The following is a 21,814-nucleotide window of genomic DNA, read 5'->3' as shown; positions in this document are numbered from 1 at the left end:
TTGCTTAATAAAGTAGGATCAGTTTATTCTATCTCGTGAGATTTTTTTTTTTAAAGTCAAAAAACACTTATGCTTTTGACAAGATCAATGTTTATCTCTCTCCCATTCCTTTGTTTCTCAACATTCTCCTCAGCTCTTTCATCTCTGTAATACATGCTCTCTGGCGACTTGTGACGTCATTGTTCAAAGCCGACGGGTTGTATCCCCTGCTGCACTAGTCCCCCAGCTTCCATGTTTGCGCACCTTGTGTGCAAATTCCCTGTTCACATACAACCATCTGTATACTCACACGAAATATGGGCAGATATTTGCGCAGACAGGTCGTTGCGTGTGCACGTGCTTTCCAAATACAACCTCGAACACACCAAATCGACAAAGGTTTCATCTTGTTTCATACATCTCTTTGTAGTGGCACGTCTTTGGCGAATATTCTCGTAGCAAAGATGAGTGTGTTGTAGCCGAAGAGCTCTCTGTTTGTAAATAATGGGTGGAAAAGAAGAAGCTCCAAAACAGGAGCGAGCTCCGGGTGATGGCATAAAGTCATTAAGAACATCTGCCATTTTTCGTGTGACGAACTTCGAATTATATACCAAACCTGTAAGATACACGTAATAATTGTGCCCCCTTATGTAACTTCGTTGTGTCAAATATAAAAATAGCAACTTGAAAAATAGGATTATTGCATCTTGCCACCATAAAAATCTATAAAAAGTGGTGTGTTAAAATTAAAAATTCGTTCTTATGTTTCAAAGTCAAAGCTAGCCACGAAATAATTTCTACATAAACATTTACTACCCATAGTTCTGGCGTTTGCAGTTACTTTATTTGCCATAAGTAGATACGTGCTGGAACATGTATGAAATGAAACTTTTTGTTACAGAACAAAGTCGTAATGGGCATAGGATTAATGTGTATGGGAATATGCGTCGGCTACATCGCTTACATGAGATCAAAATACGAAGGCATGGGTTATTACACCGCCGTTGATAAAGAAGGTTCAGAAGTTTTCCTGAAGAAAAAGTCTAAATGGGATATTTGATGCACAGAAGAAAAGTAGCAACACCTAAGGTTGTGGTTCCAGCCAGTGTATGTAGTAACCACGTTTAATCAGATCTCTTCTGTACTCAGTTGTTTTGTGGCGATTCTATTTGTGAAATGGTTTAGGGCCTATACGGCTTCTCCATTGCCTTGATTTTATATCATTTCCGTTAATTTTCAATATTATGATATTGTTTAGAGAGAGTTATGTTGTCCTTTCAAGAGCCTCAGATGGCCGACGTTGGGACCTTTGATAAAGCGGTGTTAGAAACAGAATGCTTATTTAGATTTGTTTAATCAGAGTTCTCTTTATGAAAGTCATTTGGATTTCTCCATCTGAGATAGACGAATTTGACACTTTTTTTAATTTTAGAAACAGATTTGTTCTAGCATATCTACTACTGGTACACAGAAACCATAGCAAATTTTGATAGATGTAAAGGTAATACTTTAGTAAAATGTCAACAGTGACAGAGTCACTCTGAGAAGTGAAAAGGGCTGTGATAATCCCAAGTTTTTGTTTGTAACGTATTCTCATGAATTTCTTTGCATCAATAAAGCTGTTTTCTTTAAATTCTGTGTAGCTATTTTTTTTTAAATTGCGTGTCACTGCCTTCAATTCTAGAACAGTTTCCTGTCATCATCATAGGTTCATTGTAGCACAACCATGCTAATACTGTGTTAACAGTATTTAAAGATGTAACAACTCTCTCTTTTAATATTTACACTTGTACTACTAATGTAGTTTGCCCATTTTGAGCAGCTTATTGTAATCATCATAATTCCTCACCTTGATGAAAATAACATTTTTTAATTTTTTTATGAGAACTGTGATTCATATGTGTATCATGTTCCATATAGCTCATCAGTAAGAAAACTTTCAGGAATGTGGAACAGTCACAAAAGAAATATTGGTCATGAACCTAATCTGCACACTGATTATAGTGGTGAGATTACTTTTGTCCAGTGCTGTAACTGGATATCTAATATTGTGAATGTAGAATGCTGCAGCAAAGTATACTAATTTTGAATAATTTGTGATTTGTATTTTTTACCTGTCTGTCTCCATTTTCTGTGTGATAACTAGTGGAATATATCAACATGCAGCAGTTGCCCTGTGCAAAGAAATATACACGGCAAGGGTGGATACTGCATGTAGCACAAAGTACTACTGCACTGTGTGAGGAAATTGAGATTTGCTCTTTCTGCATATTTGTTACCCTGTCCAGCTGAAATCTAGATGCGATTTGCAGTAACTGTGTTATTCTGATTACAATGCAAAGTTTCATTGGATGTGTATTTGTGATTGCAAATAAGGACAACCATCAGCTGTAGAATGGAGTGATTACAGTGAAAATTTGTGCCGGACTGGGACTCCAACCCGGATTTCCCTCTTATCGTAAGCGGCCGCCTTACCATTTGGCTATCTGTGCACGACTCACATCCAGACCCAACACGTGTTGATGACATATGGAAGTTTTGATCTGGCCATGAGACGCGCACAGATAGCCAAATAGTAAGGCAACCACTCACGATAAGTGGCAAATGTGGGTTGGAGTCCCAGTCCGGCACAAATTTTCACTGTCATTATTCAATTCTGCAGTTGATGGTTGTCCTTATTCACAATTGTGAATACATGTAATGGAAATCTTGATAGCACAGAAGATAAATACACAGTCAAATGACAGGTTATTCTTAAAAATTATGTGTAAGTTGGGTGGGCAGCGGAATTACCACTATGGGAGGGGTGGAAAGAGTATTCCTCATTTCTGGGCAGAATGAGAGATAGTTGAAACCCTGACATGTGATTCAGTTGCTCCAGCCCTATGTAGTATTGGGTAATGAAAGGACTGGTCCTTTGTGGCCAGACTGGGATATGGGTATGGTAGATGGCCAGTGTGACAAGGCTCAAAACATATTATTTTACTGATGTTCAAAGAACTCTGTATGTTACCTACTGTTCCTCCATATAGTTATTCCCGAATGAAATTTCTCATAGGTTTTTCTTTTTTCAAATTTTTGGTTGTATAAGTGGAAGAGCATTTGGAGGTACCTGACAGAGATTGTCCTTGGCACAGTATTCAGAGCACAGCCAGCAGTAGCGAAAGACCTCCACAGTTTGCACTTCTCTGTTGTCACAGCTCTTAGTGATGACTGGAAATCCACCCCCTCCCCCTGTTTTTTAGATTACGTTTTGTATCTTCCAACTTCATAGCATAGACAGTTAAGAACATACTAAATACTCCACTTCCCTTGGTGGCCAGAAGAGAGATTTTTATATGTTTGAGTTGCACGAGGACTGATGCATTTCCACTCTTGCTGTGAATCCAGTAATGGTGTTCCCACGTGTCACCAATCTTGCCCCCCCCCCCCCCAATCCCCTCACCCCCGCCCCCAAGGTTTTCTTGGACCACAATCTATGGATGCTTAGTGCACAGTAAGTCATATATGTCTATTTCAAACCATTAGCTCAATTTATGAAATCAATACCAGAAATGAGAAAAATTGTCGTCATAACTTGGTCACTCATTTTCATACAAAAGAGGTGGCCATTGTTCATGCACAATTTTCGATGCGTTACCAGAAGTCATAAAGGGTTTAATTACTGATAAAAGTACAGTTTAAGAGGAACCTGCAGGATTTATTGGCAGCCAACTCCTACTTCATTTATTAATTCCTTAGCAGAGCCAATTTATGTACATATTATTACCTGTATCTCATACTGTGAATGCTATGCAACACCTGACTCCAGCACAACTTCAGTGAATTAATGTGAACTACTTGTAGACTGTTTCCATTTTTGATGATGTGTAGCTAGAATAACTTCTTTTTTCTTTTCATGGGGAGGGCATATAGCCTGTTTTGTCATAAGTGGAGCCATCTGTTCCTTGGCCATAGTACAATTCCCTTTCATATTGGTTTATAGTTAATTAGGTATTTGACTAATCTCTCTACCCCATTCTGTTGATATATTGTTTCCATTTTATGCATCTTTGCTGTGTTTGTTTCACTTTTTTAGTATAATATATGTTAAGTTCTTCTCTTATGAGACTGTTTTGTGTTTCATATTGGAAGGTACACAATTTAACTTCCCTTCAAACTTTCATTTCATCCAACTGTATTCTTCTGTGGTACTCTGCTCAAATACATCTTTATTCCACATATAGTACATATTAATTACAAGATGTGTGCTATTCATCACACTAGTTACATTATTAGTGAAAAAGAAGCAATGAGTAATCAGAGGAAAAAGTAACTTCAAGGAATACATTATAGAAGAATACACACACAGAATATTTATGTACGTTGCATCACTGTCTGTGCATTCCCACATGTAGGACAAGTCACTACGGTGTCAATGATATTTCATGCTGAATCTGACATGGCACCAGAACAAGTTGTCACAGCACTCTTGAATCCAGTGACATCTGGTTGAGGGGTGGATAAGCTTGGCGTTGTCTTCCCCACAGTAATGTCGGCAAGGCAACACACAGAAGGGTTTTCCATTGTGGCATCTTCACTTTTTGTAACTGGTGGTGCTGGCTCTTCAGTGGCATCTTGTGCATTAAGAAATCCAGGCTTGATCCAGTCAGGGACAGCTGTAGTCATTGCCCCATGAGGTCAACTCTGAACATGTTGCTGCTTCTAATTAATATTGCATATGATTCCTCAGATGGTGGTTGATGTGGTTTGCAAACAGAGTCATTGCACAAAAATATGTGTATACAGCTGTCTAAATCTGTGAAAATGAACAGACGTCACCCAGTTTGCTCTCTGGGGACGATGACCCGAAACTGGCGTACATGCAATCTCGGTTTAACAGCAAACTCTGACAATGCTGTGTTGTCATCTGTCCCATCATGCATGAACGCTGCCAGCAATTGTGACTCTTGATTGTACTTAAGTTTGGTTGCCTAGGTCATAAGACCACTCTTGAAAGATGTTTGCAGCCCAAGAAGCACAGTAAGCAGTGCCTCAGGCCACTGTTTCTGCCAAGGTAATTGTCATTGGGAACACTTATCGCCACCTGGTGAATCGGTCCACCATTGTGAGGCTGTAACTGTAGCCTTCGGAAATGGTGAGAGGACCTATAATGTCAATGTGGATATGTTCAAATTGTTGGTTAGGGGTACAAATGCACCCAATAGTGCCTTAACATGTCACAAAATTTGATTTCTTTGACATACGATGCAGCTCTTGACAAATGCTTTACAATCCATATGCAGTTTGGGCCATATGAAACTTTGCTGGATTAACTTAGTGATGCCTCGAAACTCCCGGACGTACTAGGCCGTTTTGTGGTACAAACGGTCATAGTCATGTTCTGGAAATGTCACAATACAGTCTGGCTTCACCACAGCTACTACTTTTTAAATGTTTTTGAAAAGTATCAAACAACATGTGTAGACCCACTAAAAAAACACAAAAAGCCCATCAAAAAATCACTGAGAAGTGTAGGCTTGGATCTTGCTAAACAATTACTGACAAAAAATATTAGCATAAAACCTGGACAAAAGCTTTGGTCAACATGCCGTAACTTTTGTGAGGAAAAATTAAGAGTTGAAGTCAATGAAAGTGAAACAGATGATGAAGTCATGGTTGAATTAGAATCATTGGAATCCAGAAATGAATCCCTCGTACAAACAAACATTGCTCTTGATAATTTATGTTTAACACCGATAAAGCTTCATGGCTTGTCAGAACAAAGTAAAGGGTCTTATTTTAAAAGGAAGGTTAGCAGTATTGAAAAGACTGCAAAAAAGGCGGTTTCAGAAGCATTAAAATATGATGCACAAAGTTCTAATGATGACGAAGAAGATAAAAGTGTGGTTGAGAAAGCAAAGGATTTTGATGTAATGATTTCTCTTATGAAAGAGAAGATTTCATCCGTTGGGAGGTCTAGAAAAATCCAGATTCTGACATTGGCTCCAGATTCTTGGAGTCGAAATAAAGTGATGAAAGAATTTAATGTAAGTGAGTACATGGTGCGACAAGCTAGAAAGCTAAAATCTGAAAAGGGTATTTTGGAAACTCCTGGTCCAAAAAAAGGTAAAACTCTTTCTGAAAATACAGTAAGACTTGTAACAGATTTTTATGAAAAGGATGAAAGTTCCAGAGTGCTACCTGGAACAAAAGACAAAGTGAGTGTTCAAAAAAATGTGTACATGCAAAAAAGACTCATTTTGTGTAACTTGAGAGAACTCTATTATTCTTTCAAATGGGAGAATCCCGAGGTAGAAGTAGGATTTTCAAAATTTTGTTTATTGAGACCTAATTGGTGTATCCTTGCTGGTGTTGCAGGCACACACACTGTATGTGTATGCAGTATCCACCAGAATGTTAAACTATTACTGGATGCTGTGAAAATTGAAGAATCTTATAAAGACCTAATTAAGAGGCTTGTGTGCAACACGGAAAACCAAAACTGCATGCTACATCGTTGCAACAGCTGTCCTGCAAATACTGCACTAACTGAGTACTTAACTGAAAAACTAAGTGAAGATTATGATTTAGAAGAAGAAATTGTAATCAGTCAGTGGGTTAATGCAGGCAGGGCAGAAATGATCAAACAGTCTATCAGTGTTGAAGACTACATTTCTTTATTGGTTAGGTCATTGGAAAAGCTCACCCTGCACTCGTTTATAGCAAAATCCCAATCAGCAGCCTTTAAAAGATTGACAGAAGATCCACCACCCAAAACAGCAATTATTGTGATGGATTTCAGTGAAAATTATTCCTTTGTTATACAGTTATACAAAATGAGATCCAAAGTTACCACTGGAATAGAGGTGGTTGTACTCTACACCCAGTTGGTGTATTTCTAAGAAATGAGGAAAACAATGTTTTTGTTTCCAACCACTGTTTTATTAGTGGTGACCAAGAACATGACACTGGTTTTGTTAACTTTGTACAAAAAGAAATTACAAAGTGGCTGTCATTACATCATACTGGCATTGACTCAGTTCACTACTTTACAGATGGTTGTGCCGGGCAGTACAAAAATAGAAACAGTTTTAAAAATTTGACTGAACACTTGAGAGACTTTAATTTGAAGGCCCAACACTCTTTTTTGCAACAAGTCATGGGAAGTCAATTTGTGATGGCCTAGGAGGAACTATTAAGGGGCTCCGGAAAGGCTCAAAATCATGAAAAGTTCAATTTTTACTTTTTTGCATTTTCTGAATCTGCAGACTATTACCTTTTAATAGATATATAATTTATTCAGTTCCGAAGACTACAACTATTTTTAAATTTTTTTTGAAATGTGTTCTACTGTGGCGCTGTTAAACTGCTGTCAAATGGTGTTATTATTAACGTCCGTGTTCATCGGGTACATTTTAGTGATGTGAGATAAAGTATGTGTTGTGGCTAACCTGTGATGGTTCAATATATATCGCTGGTGTGATTGTCGATTGTTTCATGTTTATTTACTCTGTCGTTATCTCGAAAATATTCGTAATTAATTCTGTTTCTTGAGTCTCTGTTTTGTTGAAATATAATAATGAGTAAAAGTAAAGTTATTAGAAATCCTCTGAAGGCTTTTAAGAAAAGGAGAAATGTTGGAAAGCCAAAGGTATGTGTTATTACTGTAAATAATAACATTCTAACATGGTACGAGTGATGCTTGCTTTAGACAAGGAACGCCTTCGGGCTGCAGACAGGGCTGTAAAGAGTCTAGAAATACAAGCAAGAGTAAACAGGAGGAGGAACAAGAGGAAGCTGGAGGAGGAGTTTGCACAGGATGAAGATAATCCATCCTATGGACCTGGAATGCACTAAAAAGTTAATCCAATCTTTGTCGCTCGATTCCCAAAACTTTTATTTTCTCATACTAATTACATGTTTTCTAAGGATCTTCCAAACATATTTGTTTCAAACTTTCAGTAAATGTTACACAGTACCTTCTGCATAATTTAACACAGCCTTTTTCCAAAAAACTGTATATTTTTAATATATAAATAAAAAATTGCAAAAAAAATGTTGTGAATTTTCATTACAATTGAAAAAAAAATCTTTAATAAGTGAACTAAAATTTTGTAAAATCCCTGTGTTAAGTTGTAGCCCATATTCCAATAAATAATCTGTAAAAAGTTCAACTTCCTACCTCAAATACTTTGTGAGGAAAGATGTAATTTATAAGCGTTATTTTAACATTGCAAGCTCTTGGATGAAGTGGAAAAACAGTTTGAATCAGCATTAATGTTTATTAAAAAGACAAAATTACTCAAAAAATTCAATGTTTCAAGCAATCAGTTGGGTTATACATAAGTGTCATAAGTACACTATCTTTGTACATAATTCTAATGTAATCTACTATAATTAATAAACATGTTAAAAAAAGCCATCATTATTTTTGTTTTATCAAGTAGCCTATATGTTTAAGAGTAAATTAAAACAAATTTGAGCATTCTATCAGGTCTGAGACTCTAGATATTGCAATTCTTATAAAACAAAACATCCGTTAAAAAAAAAAAAAAAAAGAAAAGAAAGAAAGAAAAATACATAATTTTTTTCATAGTAAATATTAATATATTTTAATAGCATCATTTTTATCTTCAAATATGTATAATAAATAAACTTGCTGCAAAAATTCATGATGTTATCTAAAAGAGTTTTTAAGATAAGCAAATTTAAAGTTTTGAATACAAATTAAATTTACCATTTCCGAAGGTTCGGAAAACGCAAAACATAAAAACTTTAAAAATTCATAAAAAGAAATTATAAGCGATACAGCAAAAAAAATTTGCAAGTGTTGTCAGGATGGTATTAGAACCATTTGAGCCAAATTTCATGAAAATCTAAGGAGTTGGGTGTAAAATTTATTTTTTATGGGGTGATTTGATATGGAATTACCCTAAAAGAGTCATCAACCATACCGGTGGAGCTTGCACTGTAGGATGTGCCAATCATGTAACGCCTGCTGTTGCCATTTTTATGGCCTGGAAAGCAGAGTCTGTTTCGCTCGTCCGCTGTAATGTGTCATTTGGTTTTGGTGCTCCCTTAAAAAGTTCATTTAATGGAGCTGTGATCCGAGCATGTGTGGAAATGCAGCTTTGGTAGCAATTTGCAATGGCGAGAAACCAACGAAGCTCTCTAATTGTGACTGGATGAGGGTATGCGATTATGGCTGTACTTTATCTCGAGGAGGACATACGCCATTTTCATCTGTAGTGTATCCAAGGAAATGAACATCTGTTGTCCCAAAAATATTTTGAAGGGTTTATTACTAGACCTGCGTGGGCAAACAGACAAACAACAGAATTAAATGCTGTAAACATTCCTCTTCAGATGTCGACATCACGAGAACATCATCTGTTTGATGATGTAGCAGAAATTGAAGTCTCAAATTATCTCAACCATCAAACACTGTGACATTTACTCTGCTCAAATACAGATTTATTCCAAATATGTATTAATTACAATGTGCATGCTACTCGTAGTGCTAGGTACATTAGTGAATAAGTAGCAAGGAATAAGTAGAGAAAATATAATGTCAAAGAATACATTGCTGTGTCTGCTCATTCGCACAAGTAGTGCGAGTCACTTCACTGCTTTTGTCTTTTTTTTTAATTAGGCCTAATGTCCAAGATTTGCTTCCATGTATTACGAGGGGCCTTTACTTCATAAAACTTTGTCTGAATACTGCTTACGTTGGTTGTTTAATTGAATTAAACAGCCACACCATTGCACAAGTCAGGTATTGCAATGTTTAGATATTGAATTTGTTTCCATGGCTTTAGTAAATTTCTTTAGGCAGATTTAAGTTGGTGCCTTTGAATAAAGCATGACGACTTTTCTCTCACATCCTCCCCAATGCGAACTTCTTCTGAGGCTCCTATGACGTGATTATCATTCAGATAATAAATCCTAATCTTTTTCCTCCTTTCAGTTACTGCGTCTGTAGGTGGTAATGTCTCCTGCGGCCTTTAAACTTAAACCACGACTACCACTGGCCCACAGACTGTTCATCCATGTTTATTGTGAAATATCTTCTGATTTATGTAAATTGTAATTGACATAATACAAAAATCTAAAATGTTCAGCTTTTTTTAGTTATTTTGAGGTTAACTGCAGTGCTTTTGTCGTATTTCATGGGTTTCACAAAAATGAGTATCTGAGATCTGGGAAGATGACTTTTTAATTGATTAATTATTTTTGTCTAACCATAGTCATTTGGTCTAACACAAGCACCTATATATAATTCCGGCATTACTGTTTCTTGCTCAGCGTATCGACACCAATCACAGCTCATTTTAATAACTACCATAATAAGCCAATGAGTCTCTGAGATCTGGGAAGTTAAGGATGTACATTTTATGCAGGTTTAATGTTATTGTATTGGAGTGTTAATGTCAATTACAAAATAACCGTGAGCATTAATTTTTAGACTTTCTGTCAGTATGAACTTCAGTGGACTAGAAGTTGCCCAACAATTGACTCAAAATCTCATGTGGATTGCCACATGTAATAAGATGCTGATCACTTAAAAAGTGAAAAAAAGGACATAAACCATTACATGTCCATGAAATTGTGAGAGTCTAGAGTTTGAATATATGTTGCCAATAACTAAAATGAATATTGGAGTCTTACCTTTTTATTTTAAACACACTGCGTTGGTCTTCTCCTACTCTCCATATACTACTTGTGAAACATGCCATTGATTCAGTAAAACCTCTTTAAGGTAGACAGTCAACAGCATTTCAGTGGTCAATATCAACATGTGCCCCTGGATCAGCTCATCAGGTGCAATTCTGAGGTAGTGTGTAATGGGTTTGAACGCACCTCAAAGGATGCAATTGTGTTATTACGACTCTTTATGTCTGATCTGTTGTGTTCATTATTGCTACAGTGTTCACTGATGACTTGTTAATTGATTAATTATTCTTATCTAACCACAGTCATTTGGTCTAACACAAGCACCCATGTATAATTCCAGCATTTACTGTTTCTCACCCAGGATATCAACACCAGTCACTGCTCATTTTAATAATTACCACAATAAGCCAATCTAGAAATTTCATCATGTCTGAGAGTAATGCTCCAGTTGTTATTGCACTTGTAAATTAAGCTTGACATTACATGTCTTGTGACATGACATTGTATGCCATCTTTCTTCTGAGTCATTGATATCTTTTGTTGCATGTGTAAAAGTGTCCTATTAACACACATGGGCCATTTTGCTACCTGACCTGGAGCATTGCCTTAATGAGCTGTGTAAGAAATATCCTGGAGCGAATGGTTAACTGTCGTGTGGTCTGGTTGTTAAAGGCCAGACAACTACTTAGCCACTCCCAGAGTGCACTCCAGAGATTTTGGTCCACTATTGACAATGCAACCCTCCTAGACATGGCTATTCAACAGGATTTCCTGCATAGACATTACTGTCTCCTAATATTCTTCGATATTAGTAAGGTATACAACACTGCCAGAATGAGAATTTCCACTCTGCAGCAGAGTGTGCGCTGATATGAAACTTCCTGGCAGATTAAAACTGTGTGCCCGACCGAGACTCGAACTTGAGACCTTTGCCTTTCGCGGGCAAGTGCTCTACCACCTGAGCTACCAAAGCACGACTCACGCCCGGTCCTCACAGCTTTACTTCTGCCAGTATCTCGTCTCCTACCTTCCAAACTTTACAAAAGCTCTCCTGCGAACCTTGCAGAACTAGCACTCCTGAAAGAAAGGATACTGCGGAGACATGGCTTAGCCACAGCCTGGGGAATGTTTCCAAAATGAGAATTTCCACTCTGCAGCGGAGTGTGCACTGATATGAAACTTCCTGGCAGAGCTGTGAGTACCGGGCGTGAGTCATGCTTCGGTAGCTCAGATGGTAGAGCACTTGCCCGCGAAAGGCAAAGGTCCCGAGTTCAAGTCTCGGTCGAGCACACAGTTTTAATCTGCCAGGAAGTTTTATACAGCACTAGTTGCAGACATAATATTCTCATGCAATTCCATCAATGGGGCTTTCGTGGCTACCTCCCCACTATCATATAGTCTTTCCTGTTGAAGCAATTTGGTAGGTCTCAAGTTTGTGACATGCTGTTGGATCATTTGGAGCAGCAGAATGGTGTTTCTCAGGACAATGTTTTAAGTTTTTCCCTCTTTGTCATAGCTGTAAACAGTATCACGAACATGGTACAGAGCCCTGTACAGTGCTCCTTACTTCTGAACGATTTTCTTGTTTCCTGTTTCTTCTCCAATGTTGCAACAGTGTCAGTCAGCAGTATCTTACAGTTCAAAGGTTAGAAGATTGGGCTGCAAAGACGGGTTTTCAGTTCTCTGCAGATAAATGTGTGTGTGTGTGTGTGTGTGTGTGTGTGTGTGTGTGTGTGTGAGTGTGTTTTCATTTAAACATTCTTCTCGTATTTTTGATTTACTGTCTTGCATATGATGGACATCATTCTACATTTTAAAGACTCAGTGAGGTTTCTGGGCTTCATTTTTTACTCTAAACTACCATGCTTACAACACTTGAGAGACCTGAGAGCCAGAACCCAGAAGGCTCTGAAATGTTGTAAAGTGCCATAATCACAGGTCTTGAGGAGCAGATAGGGCATGTCTGTTCCAGTTTTATAGGACTTTCATGCATTCACAGTTAGACTGCAGATTCACAGTGTACAAGTTGGCAAGGCCTTTTGTTTCCAAAAATTTTAGGAAGATGTACTTAATGTGTTAACAGGGTGACTGTCTCACCCATGTTTCTGGTAAGTGGTCTGCCAGTCATATTTCCATGTACTTTTCTTTTACATCTACTTTGGTTTTACTTTTATTTTAATCCAAAGAATAGCACCTTCCACTTTCTTATCACCATAAGAAAGTGTTGAAGGGATATTTCAAAGTCAATGTACAGAAAAACAAAACAAATATGTGTGTGTAACAGTTTACACCAATTTACAGACTCTTGAAGTTTCCAGCATATATGACAATTTTATTATACAAAACAATTAAATCTTTTTTACAGATGTGTGTAGTTTGTAGGAGGGTAGCGAGTTGCATATCTAGGTTTCTGTCTGCTTCTATAGTTTACTTCTTCAGTCAGTTTTGCTTAGGGTGCATGTATGCTGTTTACAGAAACAAGAGGAGTTGCTCACAGTTTGCAAACAGCTGAATGTGTATTTGGCTATGGTCAGCTGCCTTCAGGCTGCTACCTCTGAATGTAGCAAGAGTTTGGGGCCTCACATGGGACACATGCTCTGCTGCTGAGGCATCTTCTAGTGTTCACAGCCTGATGGATCTACCCTTACAACTGGATGATTGGTGGAGGGCTAATGTGGAGACTGGCCATCTGGCCTTGCCTATTCACACTGTGAGTGAGCAGGTGCCCATTCCTTCAGCAGGGTCCTAGCAGGCACTCAGGGGCATGTGTGTGTTAGTTATTGGGTGTTACAACATTAGACATGGTATAGAGTGACTTAGTGAGATTGCATTCCAGGTCAGAAAGCAAGTCTATATGCACTCAGTATGTCTGCCAGGGGGCCTCATCCGAGATGTGGAGGTGGCTTTGCCTGCAGGTATCAAGTGAGCAGAATGCAGTCGTGTGCAAGGTGTGGCACATGCTGATGCGAACAACACCTGCCGTATGGGTTCTGAGGCTGTCCTCAATTCTTACAGATGGCTAGCAGAAGTGCTCAATGCAGATGACCTAATGCACATGGTGCAAGCAGAGCTGACAGTTTGTAGCATTGTTCCCAGAATTGATTGGGGTCCTTCGGTTTGGAGCTGAGTGGAGGATCTCAACCAAAGGCTTCATAGAGTCTGTGATGGTCTTGGCTGCAGATTTGTGGACATGCATTATTGGGTGGGGAGGTGCAGGCCTCCCCTTGACAGATCATGTGTGTGCTACACAAAAGAAGGAGCTACATGGGTAGTGGAGTACTTCTGGAGTGCACATGGGGATTCCTAGACTTGGTGGTAGTTTGAGGTACTCTGATGAACACTCGTCAGGCGATATCCAGGTAGCAAATCCAGACCACTTTCAGAGTACAGGCACTTCAATTGTCAAAATTTTATCAGTAAGTTGAAATATTTGTAATGAGAGTTCCCAAATTTATTGCCCTCTGTGAAAGTTCTTCATGCTCAAAGTACTTTTGGGCTGAGAGCTGGCTGAAATCCAAAGTAGGAAGCTCTGACATATTTAGCAAATCATGGAATGTATATTGGAAAGATGAATTTTACAAAAATATTCTCTCTATTGAGGTCAAATTTGATTGGGAAATTATCTGGTCATGTATAACAGGTCTAGGTGAAATCAAGTTAATTATATGATGTTTTTATGGGCCAGCTGATACCACTGTGACAGTTTTAGAGTTAAAAAAAAAATGTATGGTCAGTAGCACGTGAACAACACAATCATGCAATACTAGTTGGAGGTTTCCAGAATGAGATTTTCACTCTGCAGCGGAGTGTGCGCTGATATGAAACTTCCTGGCAGATTAAAACTGTGTGCCCGACCGAGACTCGAACTCGGGACCTTTGCCTTTCGCTGGCAAGTGCTCTACCAATGGAGGTTACTTCAACCTTCCAAGGATAGACTGGGACATCTATGGATTCATTGTAGAAGGCACAGTCAGTCAGTCTTGCGAATTACTTTTGAACCCATCACCCAAAAACCGTCTTGAGCAGATACTTCAACAGCTCACATGCAATACAAGTATTTTAGACCTTGTAGCTACCAACAAGCCTGACCTTATCAACAGAATCAGTATGGAGATATGGATGAGTGACCATGATATCGTCATAGTGACTATGCTTTATAAAGTTAATAAATTGATAAAGAAGCCTAGAAGAGTATTTCTGCTAGAAAGAACAGATAACCAGTTGTTAGCAGTCCACTCAAACAATGAATTGGCATCATTTAGTTCCTGTATGATGGATATAGAGGAATTACGGGTAAAGTTGTAAACATTGTAAATCGTGCTCTGGAGAAGTATGTGCTTAGTAAGTGGATTAACAATGGAAAAGACTCACCATTGTTTAACAAAGACACTTTGAAAATGCTTAGAAAGCAAAGGCTGTTGTACTCTTGGTACAAAATAGAACACACAAATAATGACAGGCAAAGTTTGGCAGAGATTTGTGCCTCTTCAAAAAGATGATGATGATGATGATGATTGGTGTTTTAGGGCGCACAACAGCGAGGTTATCAGCGCCCGTTCCCAAAAGTTCAATTCCGAGCCTTCAAAAAGATCTATGCATAATGCATACTACTACCACTGTCATATCATAGAAAAAGATCTACATGAAAAAATTCTGGTCCCATGTGAAATCGCTAATCATGTCTAAGGCTTCTATCCAGTCACTCACTGACCAGTCTGGTGTAGCAGTAGAAGATAGCAAAACGAACAATGAAGTTTTAAATTTCACGTTTAAGAAATCATTCCTGCTGGAGAACCTCGCAAACATACCATAGTTTGACAATTACCCAGACTCCCATATGGACGATGTGGTAGCAGGCATCCCTTATGTAGAGAAACAACTGAAAGATTTGAAAACAAATAATTCATCAGTCCAGATGGTATTCCAGTCCAATTTTACAAGGCATGCTCTATGACACTGGCCGCTTACTTAGCTTGAATTTATTACAAATCTCTCACCAAGAGCAAAGTCCCAAGTGACTGGAAGAAAAGGCAGGTGACTCCTACATATAAGAAGGGTAAAAGAGTGGATCCACAGATTTACAGACCAACATCCTTAACATAGAACTCTTGAACATACTCTCAGTTTGAATATAACAAAATTTTCTTGAGATGGAAAGGCTTCTGTCCACAAATCAGCACAGTTTTAGAAGGATCGTGTGTGCAAAACTCAGCTTGCCCTTTTCTCACACAACATACTGTGAACTTTGGATCAAGTAGACTCCACATTTCTAAATTTCCCAAAAGCATTGACACAGTCCCTGGCTTCCACCTCCAATAGGTATGGGAGGGGGAGGCTAGCAAAGCTAATAGGTGACAGTTTAATGGGTGGCGGTGGTGCTGGGATCACCGAAGGAAAAATTCCTGTAGTAGTTGGTGTTAAAGCTGCACCTTTTTTAGATTGAAGTCAACTGATAGGTATACCTTCTTAAAAGAAGTCACTCTAACAAGGGGCTTACCTTCAGAGGATGTAATGTTTCCAAGTAGAGAAGTAATTAGCGTATTTCATCCAAATATAAGAGGTATTAGAGATAAAGTTAGTGAACTACTTATAGATGTTGACTCTGAAATTATTGGTATGTCAGAACACCACTTAAATAATTTACAATTCAGAGGCTTCCTTTACCAGGATACAGATTAGCTGGCTGCATTTCAAGGACTTCAGTGTGGGGTGGGGGAGTGGCTATGTATGTAAAAAACAGTATTCCATTTGAGTCCATAGACATGTCATGGCACTGCACTGAACAGATATTTGAATGTTGTGCAGGGGCAGTTGAATTTAGTGAAACTAAACTTCTAATTGTTGTTGTTTATAGGTGCCCTAACTCTGACTTCAGAGCATTTCTGTTCAAGCTAGAGAGGGTTCTTGATTCACTTTGTAGGAAGTACCAGAAATTAGTTACATGTGGTGACTTCAATATAAATTTTGTATATGATGCTGCATGAGAAAGGATGTTGGTAGATCTCATAAATTCATACGATCTGATTCAGACAGAGTTATTTCCAGCTAGGGTGCAGGGGAACAGTAGCACAGCCATAGACAATATTTTTATTCATTCTTCATTACTAGATGGTCATTCTGTTAGTAAAAACGTGAATGGCCATTCAGACCATGATGCACAAATTTTAACACTAAAAGGCTTTAGTACTTAAACAAATGTCACATTTAATTACAAACTATGCAGGAAAGTTAATCCAACAGCTATAGAGAATGAGATTTTCACTCTGCAGCAGAGTGTGTGCTGATATCAAACTTCCTGGCAGATTAAAACTGTGTGCCGGACCGAGACTCGAACTAGGGACCTTTGCCTTTCACGGGCAAGTGCACTACCAACTGAGCTACTCAAGCACGACTCACGCCCCGTCCTCACAGCTTTACTTCTGCCAGTATCTCGTCTCCTACCTGGGGCATCGGGACTCCCAGCAATGGCCGTCCTGCCAGATGGCCCTTGCTGTGGCTGGGTGGCACCCGTGGGGAGGGCCCTTGGTCGGAGTGGGTGGCATCAGGGCAGATGACACGCAATGAAGCGTGGCACTTCTTCTCTTGCTGGTGGCCAACCACCAGAGGTCTCTAAGCATTCGACTGCTCACTTTAATGCAAACACGTATGACCCCGAATCGTTCCCCACCCTGGCCACACCATGAGAGGAATGAAAGGCTAAGGGTGGCAGTGAAGCTTATTTTTGCCCCGGTATTTAGTATGTACAAGAGCCAATGGGCAGTCTTTCATGATGATGAAGCCTCAGTTCTTTGTAGAGCATTTAGAGGACAAGTTTGGGGAGTTGGAGGGCTTGTCGAAATTACACTCCGGGGCAGTTTTGATTAAAAACAGCATCCTTTGACCAGTCACAGGTGTTACTCGCTTGTGACAAGTTGGGGGATGTTTCTGTTACCATCACGCCCCATAAGAGTTTAAATATGGTCCAGGGTATCATATTCCACAGGGACCTTCTTTTGCAGTCCGATGCAGAGCTGCGCGCCATTTTAGAATGGCGAGGTGTTCATTTCATCCGCTGTGTCCATCGAGGTCCGAGGGACAGTCAGGTTGCCACCGGTGCCTTCATCTTGGCCTTCGAGGGTGATACACTGCCTGAGAGGATCAAGGTGATGGTCTACCACTGCAATGTCAAGCCCTGCATCCCTCCCCCAATGTGGCGCTTTAAGTGCTGGAAGTTTGGCGATATGTCTTCCCGCTGTACTTCTAGTTTCACATGTCAAGATTGTAGACGCCCATCACATCCCAATACTCCGTATACCCCGCCTCCAATCTGCGTCAGCTGCAGAGACCATCATTCACCTTGCTCACCAGACTGCAAGAATTTCCAGAAAGAGAGGAAAATCATGGAATCTAAGACCCTGGACCAACTGACCTACACTGAGGGTAAGCAGACGTTTGAACGCCTCCATCTTGTTTGTATGACCTCCTCTTACACTGTCGCTACTACTGTTATAGCCCCATCAGCTCCACCTCCAACAGTCACCTCTCAGAGACGGAAGACTACACCTACCCCCTTGATGGTGGGGGGTGCTTCCCTCCCTGTTGCTCCTGCACCACTTACTTCAGGAGCAACACTCCACTAACCATCGGGGTAGTCCATCCCCCCTTCTAAGTGGGAAAAATGTACCCCTTCTTCGGCTCCTATTGCTCAGAAGGGGTCCCTTGGGTCCCTTCCTTCGCAGGTTTCTCCTCATGGGAAGGCTGATGTCTGCCAGTGGCTGAAGTGTCCAGAAGCAGCTGGTCATAGGTCTTCACGATCCTCCTCGGTCCTGGAGACTGAATCTGTGAAGCCCTCCCAACCAGAGAAACCAAAGGAACAGTGAGACAAGTCAAAAAAGAAAACCCCTAAGACCAAGGAACTTGCAGTGACAACCTCACCACCACCACTACCTACCAGTTCTGTGTCTGAGGATGAGGTGGAGATTCTGATGTCTGTTGAGGACCTAGCTCTCGCCGGACCCTCAGGCACCATGGAAGTCAGTCTCACATGTACTCAGTCAGTGGCAGCAGGTGACTCTGAGACGTAACCTGCCTCCTTGAGTGCTTCATGTATTTCCAGCCTAATAATGACGTCATCCTCCAGTGGAATTGTGGTGGTTTTTCCACCACCTTGCTGAACTCCGAAAGCTTCTCAGCCTCCACCCTTTCTTCTGCATTGCTCTCCAGGAAACTTGGTTTCCAGGGATGCAAACCCCTGCCCTCCATGGCTATCAGGGTTGTTATAAGAATCAGGCAGCTTATGAGAGGGTATCTGGTGGAGTCTATGCCTATGTCCTTCACTCTCTTTACAACAAGCATGTACCTCTTCAAACACCTTTACAAGCTGTCACTGTAAGGGTGTGGATGCCTCAGGCTGTTACTGTCTGCAGTCTCCACCATCTTCCACCAGATGGTGATGTCCCACACCATGTCTTGCTGCGCTGATCGCCCAACTGCCGCCATCTTGTCTGTTACTGGGCGACTTCAATGCCCATAACTCTCTGTGGGGTGAATTGGTGGCAACAGGCCGAGGCACTGTCATTGAGCAAGTGTTGGCACAGCTCGACCTCTCTCTTTTAAATAATGGTGCCCCCACACATTTCAGTGTGGCGCATGGCACGTACTCAGCCATCGACCTTTTGGTCTGCAGCCTTCCGCTTCTACCGTCTGTCCAATGGAGAGTGCATGACAACTCGTGCGGTAGTGACCACTTTCCGATCTTTCTGTCACTGCCACACTGGGCGCCTCTCCAGATGGGCTATGAATAAGGCTGACTGGGATTCACCTCCATTGCCACTATTGAGCCTCTTCCCAATGATCCCATTGATGTGGTGGTTCACTCTATCACCACCGGCATTGTTTCTGCCACAGAATCTGTAATTCCCTGTTCTTCCAGGTCCCCTCGGCAGAGGCGATTAGAAATCACAGATGGGCCCTCCAACAACATAAGTGCCACCCCTCCCTGGAGAACCTTATTGCCTTCAAATGGCTCCGAGTGCACGCTCACCTCCTCATCAAACAAAAGGAGCAGGAGTGTTGGGAACGCTATGTCTCCACCATTGGAACCTCCCCCTCTCAGGTTTGGACCAAACTCCGCCGACTTTATGGCTACCAGAACCCAGGTGTACCTGGCATTTCCAAAAATGGAGCTGTATCAGCCGATCCCAATGTAATTGCAGAACATCTTGCTGAGCATTATGCTCGCATCTCTGCATCAGCGAATTACCACCCCACCTTTCGTCTCCTCAAATAGAGGGTGGAGCGACACCACCTCTCTTTTGCTCAATGCCATCCTGAGCCTTAACACCCCTTATAGTGAGTGGGAATTCCTTAGTGCCCTTGCTGACTGTGCTGACACATCCCCTGGCCCAGATCACATCCATTCGCAAGTGCTGAAACATCTGTCACTGGATTCCCAACGCCGCCTCCTGGCTGTCTTCAACCACATTTGGAACAACGGCAAATTCCCATCACAGTGTCAGGAAAGTGTCATCATTCTGGTGCTAAAGCCCAGGAAGAACCCACTAGATGTTGACAGCTATCGTCCCGTCAGCCTTATCAATGTCCTGTGCAAGCTTCTTGAACATATGGTGAGCCAGCGGTTGTGTTGGCTCCTTGAGTCTCGGGACCTTCTGGCTCCATCCCAGGGCAGTTTTTGCCAAGGACGCTCCACCATCGACAACTTGGTGTACCTGGAGTCTGCCACTCAGTCAGCCTTTTCCCAGCAACAACACCTCATCACCATCTTTTTCGATCTCACGAAGGCCTACGATACCACTTGGCGGCACCACATTCTTGCGACTCTGCATGAGTGGGGTCTTCGGGGCCCACTCCCAATTTTTATACAGAACTTTTTATCAAACCTCACTTTCAGAGTTTGTGTCGGTGCTTCCCATAGTGCACCTCATGCACAAGAGAATGGGATCCCACAGGGCTCTGTCCTGAGTGTCCCACTCTTTTTAATTGCCGTCAATGGTCTTGCTTTAGCAGTAGGATCATCAGTCTCTCCCCTCGTATACGCTGATGATTTTTGTATTTCATTTTGCTCCTCTTCTGCTGTTGCGGCTGAACACCGTTTGCAGGGAGCTATTTGGAAGGCGCAGTCGTGGGCCTTCAATAATGGCTTTCAGTTTTCAGCCGCCAAAACTTGTGTGATGCACTTCTGTCATCATCATACCATCTCCCCATCCAGAACTTTACCTCGATGACCAACTGCTAGATGTAGTGCAGACTTACCACTTTCTGGAACTGGTCTTTGATGCCCGCTTAAGTTGGCTTCCCTATATTTGGCAACTTAAGCACAAGTGCTGGTGGCACCTTAATCTTATTCGATGCCTGAGCCAAACCGATTGGGGTGCTGATTGTCGTACACTACAGCGGCTGTACCAAGCCGTTGTAAGGTCCCGTGTTGATTACGGAAGTGTGGTGTACGGTTCAGCCACCCCTTCTGCACTGAGACTACTAGACCCTGTACACCACTGTGAAGTTCGCCTCACTACGAGAGCCTTTTGATATAGCCTCGTGAACAGCCTCCATTGTGGCTCTGGCAGTAAATATTACTCGCAAATTATACCGCCCACATACATAGTTCACCTCACCACCAAAATTACCATCTTCTTTTCCCCAACATGGTGGTCCATCTCCTGCAACGGCGGCCCAGAACTGGGAATCCCTGTATGTGTCCGGTCACTTCTTCATGACCTTCACGCTTCCCCCTTACCACCTTTCCTGCAGGCTCGCTTCCGTACATCTCCATGATCCGTACCTCAGCCACAGCTTCGGCTATACCTATTGCTTGGCCCCAAAGGCTCAGTCCCACCTGAGGTCCTGTGTCAGCATTTTCTCTCTGTTCCTGGTGACTTTGAGGGCTCAGAAATAATCTACACAGATGGATCACTGGTCGACGGTCTTGTAGGCTTCGCTTATGCTCACGTTGGCCATACGGAACAACGCTCCCTGCTGGATGGCTGCAGCTTATTCACTGCAGAGCTGGCTGCCATTTATCGTGCTCTTGAACATCTCCGCTCCTTCTCTGATGAGTCCTTCGCCATTTGTAGTGGCTTCTTAAGCAGCCTACAAGCTCTCGACCAGTGCTTCCATTGGCATCCTTTGGTACTGTATACCAGGAGTCTTTTTATGCCCTCTGAACTAGTGGCCGCTCAGT

The 21,814-nt window shown here is 41.2% G+C and overlaps 1 protein-coding gene across 1 annotated transcript in view; it reads left to right on the top strand.

Moving 5' to 3' along the window:
- Positions 1-4,180: 4,180 nt before the first annotated feature.
- Positions 4,181-21,814, top strand: part of LOC126175133 (uncharacterized) — a 338,937-nt gene continuing 321,303 nt past the window's right edge. Inside the window, exon 1 of the mRNA XM_049921688.1 lies at positions 4,181-6,827. Within this exon, the coding sequence (XP_049777645.1) occupies positions 5,358-6,827 (1,470 nt within the window). The 5' untranslated portion in view covers positions 4,181-5,357. The remainder of the gene's footprint in view (positions 6,828-21,814) is intronic.

This window comes from Schistocerca cancellata, chromosome 3 (assembly GCF_023864275.1).
Source record: "Schistocerca cancellata isolate TAMUIC-IGC-003103 chromosome 3, iqSchCanc2.1, whole genome shotgun sequence".
NCBI lineage: Eukaryota > Metazoa > Arthropoda > Insecta > Orthoptera > Acrididae > Schistocerca > Schistocerca cancellata.
Note: the sequence above shows the minus strand (reverse complement) of the source record. Positions and strands in the feature narration are given on the sequence as shown.